Raw genomic sequence first — 3,637 nt, 5'->3', positions numbered from 1 at the left:
ACACCTACTGGTTTGACCCATATGTTCTTTAGTCCTTTATTTCAAGAAACACTATTTGATAACGAGGTTTGAATGGACAGCTTTACCTCTATTAATAATAATATGTGAAGTGAGAAACAGAGATGCCAAGACAGCTGAGCAGTGCCGCTGTCCTACTTCTTGGGAATTGACTCAAGAGTGGGAAATAGAGTTAGCGTGAAAGCCATGCTGCTTGTTTTGCGTATGCAGTGCATGTATGTATTTTGCCGAGGGATATCCTAGACCGGTCCTCCAGCTCCAGTTGCATCAGCTGTGGGGCGAGACCGAGATCCGACATGTTAGCAGCCAGAATTGATGCTGTACATATTTCCTAGTCTGGTTGTGTATAAGCGGCGCCAGAAAACAGCATTCGGCTTCCCCTCCCTCCTTGCAGCCCGCCCCTGTATTGATCCTGCTGCCCAACGTTTCCTGTTGCTCCTTGCAACGAGATGTAGTACATGATAGCCAGCAGAGTTTTACGCTCTTTGTTGTAGGCGTGGGGCGTCTCTGTGGGTGTTCTTGAACAGACGAGCGAGGTCCTCCTGACGGTGCTCGTGTCCGTAAGTCACGGACGCCGCCCGCCGGATGTCTTCTCAGGGCGCCCAAGGGGAAGGGCGCGGGACGTGGTGGTACACGAGAGTCGTACTCGCGATTGCATTGCTGGAACAGGGCTCGCGCGCTTGCTACTTGGGGCGCGCGCAGCCACGCGGAGTCCTATTGCGTCATCCAGATTTCGGCTGTGATCCGTAGTATACTTATGCTTGGCATTAGTTCTCTTTCATGAATTACCTAAGAATGAATGGAGTGCGTATTACTCCAATTTGCCTTTCTTTGGTCATTCTGTAAAGAATGAAAGGGGATCCCTGGGTTACTTCTTATCTGTTCGCCGATAATCATATTACGTGGTCACGAGTGATTGTGTGTAGTTATGTTAAAAATTGCTCGTCCACAGTAGAGTATGTGTTGATCCTGTTTTGAAAGATTCGTATTTTTTTAAATAGTCCCAAATATTAGTTAAATATCCAGCCACACGTGCATCGCTCTGGTTAGGTTTGCATTTAATGTATGAAAATAGTTCCTTGTGGGAAACATTTGAATTTTTCTTTGAGTACTTGGTAAGAGTGTCACCGGGATATCACGATCAAGATATGTGAGTGATGTGATCGCAGTATTATGTCGTAAGGGAATGCCTAGGGCGGCAGGGCGAGAGCCGCGAGTTCGGCGAAGTCGCCGCTGAGCGGAACACGTGCGGCGGAGGGCGTGTTGTGAGCGTGGTGGCGGGACTCGCCGGACTCACCTTTAAGGGAGCCGCAGGAGCGAGAGGCCCGATGAGGGTTTCCCGGGCTTCCGTTACCGACAGTTACTGCTAGTTCTTAGAAATGATATTTTGCGTTTGTCAGCCTACGGTTGATTTATGGATACTTTGGGTACAGAATATTTCGACCTGTTATTAATTATGCCAGATGTCTAGTGTGTGGGTCGGTGTTATTTTAACGATGGCGACTTGTCACTTATTATGGCATGTTCCTTCATTATTTAGTAAATTACACTTAAAATTACTTGTAATGCCCGCGCTTAAATACAAGTAGTTTTCCGTTGCCCCAAAGTAGAATATTATTGGTTCTCAACAAATGCCCATTTTATTACACGTATGCCATGTATTGGTACCTATGACTTTCATAATTACTCAGTGTCACTTTGTATTCTTTGCAGATCCCGGAGATCCTGCGCGGGATGGCCACCGGCAGCCTCCTCACCCTGGTAAGCACAGGTCGTTCGTCGTCTGGTCCTCATCCCTTCTTCAGTCCTCAGTTCTATGAGGGCAGACTTTTCTCGTGCCGTTTGTGCGCCTGGGTGGATGCAGAGTATTTTTTCTGCACACGTCGAGGCGCCGGTGTCGTGCTCTGGAGGCGTTACTTTCTCAGCACGAGTAACGAGGCGATGTGGGAACCCCGTGACGTTTATTTATATAAGAAAGCCTAATGTGGGAGCTCACGCGCTCTACCTCTCTAGGGACATCGTGATACGAGAAAAAAGAACCATATTTATTTCAGGATTATTTCAGTTGTAATATAGCATTTGATTTTCTAAAATGATAACAGCGGGGTCAGATTTGTTAGCCTTGGATTGCAGTTTTACAGTAACCCAGGCCAACATTTTTATGTAAATGTCAACGTGGTACGAATAACACAAATATTAGAATTATATTTTTATTTATTTTGTTGAAGATTACCAGATAAATCGGATTTTCCAGGGATTTAGAAGCGTTTACTTTTAAATAGAATAGAAGGTACACTAGTTCTCGAAATAGCTGCGCGAAGGAAGACGGAGAGGCCGAGCGCCGTACCGTCGTCGGTACGAGCGAGCGAGCGTTCCATGCAGTGATTATAGAGTGCCAGATTAGAAAGTTGAACGAGTGGTCCTTGTCGCACATGGGTGGAAGTGGCATCAGATCTTGCACCAGTATTGTAATTAACCTTGAATGATTAAGCTTTTCTAGGCTATATAAAAAAGTGTCTGCGGATTCGCGTAATTGAGAGGCCCAGCCATGACTGGCGCGGCTCCAAGAAGAAGTGAAACTACCCCGACGATGTTTATCTTGCACCCCACACACGAACACACGGCCTCACCACAGGCATACGCATACCCGCGCGCATGCCAAAAAGGTGTCATGTGCTTTAACAACGGCAAGGCAGCGAGAGCGAGCATGGCGGAGAGAGTATGTTAAGGTGTTATTGATTGAGCCACGAGGTGGTGCCTGGGCGCGGGTCGGAAGGCGCTGGCGAGGGCGGGAGAGGTTGTTCCTGGATGTGACATCACTCGATCACCTTCCTGCATGTGCCGGGCAGCCGCACGCACACCACGGAGACGTCTCGAGTGCCATGATTAGAGAATCAAGTTTTTGCAGTGCTTGCCAAAAAAAACATTGCAGGATGGAAGTACATAGAACACTTGAAAATATTTGAGAGATACGTCATAAACGTCATTAAAGTTTGACTGTCGTCATTTCCAAAGTCCTACCTATAGGTAGATAGCTGTATTCTATGTGTTTGTCACGATTAAGCGATGAGATCAGCCTCTGTTCAGACCAGCCTCTGTCGGGAGAGCCTTCCCGGTGCACGATTTCAGCCGCTGTCGTTTGAGGCGTTTCTGCGTGAGGAGGAGAAAGTAACGATCGTAAGATGACGTGGCCCACAAAGTATTACGAATCTACAGTTAATACGAACAGAAGGTTGCATGCAGCGTGTGATGTCATCTTGAGATTTGGTTGTAATGGGAATTTCGGCGAAGCTGTGGTTTGGGTTCGCTGTGCAGCCTGTCGCCGGAGTGGAGGGAGAAGCAGGTGTGGGACCTCCCCGCACTAACAGGTTGCCCTTAAGACCTCGGCGCTGGCATGCAGTGTGCCTCGCCTAACCTTTACCCTCGTAGCGAATTCATGAAGTGTGGCTTGCGGTATTCCGAGGGTCGTGATGGTGTCCATGGCAAGGACGACTCAGATGCCAGGCCTACGAAGCAGTCGGAGCTGGCTGGCTGGAAGGCAGGTGGTTCGGCCGCTGAGGCTCGCTGCCTGTCCACGCACGATGTCATATCGCTGTCGGTTCGTGGCAGGTCAAGGCCG

At 48.4% G+C, this 3,637-nt stretch overlaps 1 protein-coding gene across 1 annotated transcript in view; it reads left to right on the top strand.

The window, feature by feature from the left end:
* The window catches only part of LOC119587178 (xaa-Pro dipeptidase-like), a gene marked incomplete at its 3' end in the record, with an annotated part of 115,986 nt that extends 114,207 nt beyond the window's left edge, over positions 1–1,779 (top strand). Inside the window, 1 exon segment of the mRNA XM_037935943.1 lies at positions 1,732–1,779. Within this exon segment, the coding sequence (XP_037791871.1) occupies positions 1,732–1,779 (48 nt within the window).
* Between the last annotated feature and the right edge of the window lie 1,858 nt (positions 1,780–3,637).

Source organism: Penaeus monodon, chromosome 22, assembly GCF_015228065.2.
Source record: "Penaeus monodon isolate SGIC_2016 chromosome 22, NSTDA_Pmon_1, whole genome shotgun sequence".
Lineage (NCBI taxonomy): Eukaryota > Metazoa > Arthropoda > Malacostraca > Decapoda > Penaeidae > Penaeus > Penaeus monodon.
The sequence above is the reverse complement of the archived record's forward strand: the minus strand, read 5'-3'. Positions and strand labels throughout refer to the sequence as shown.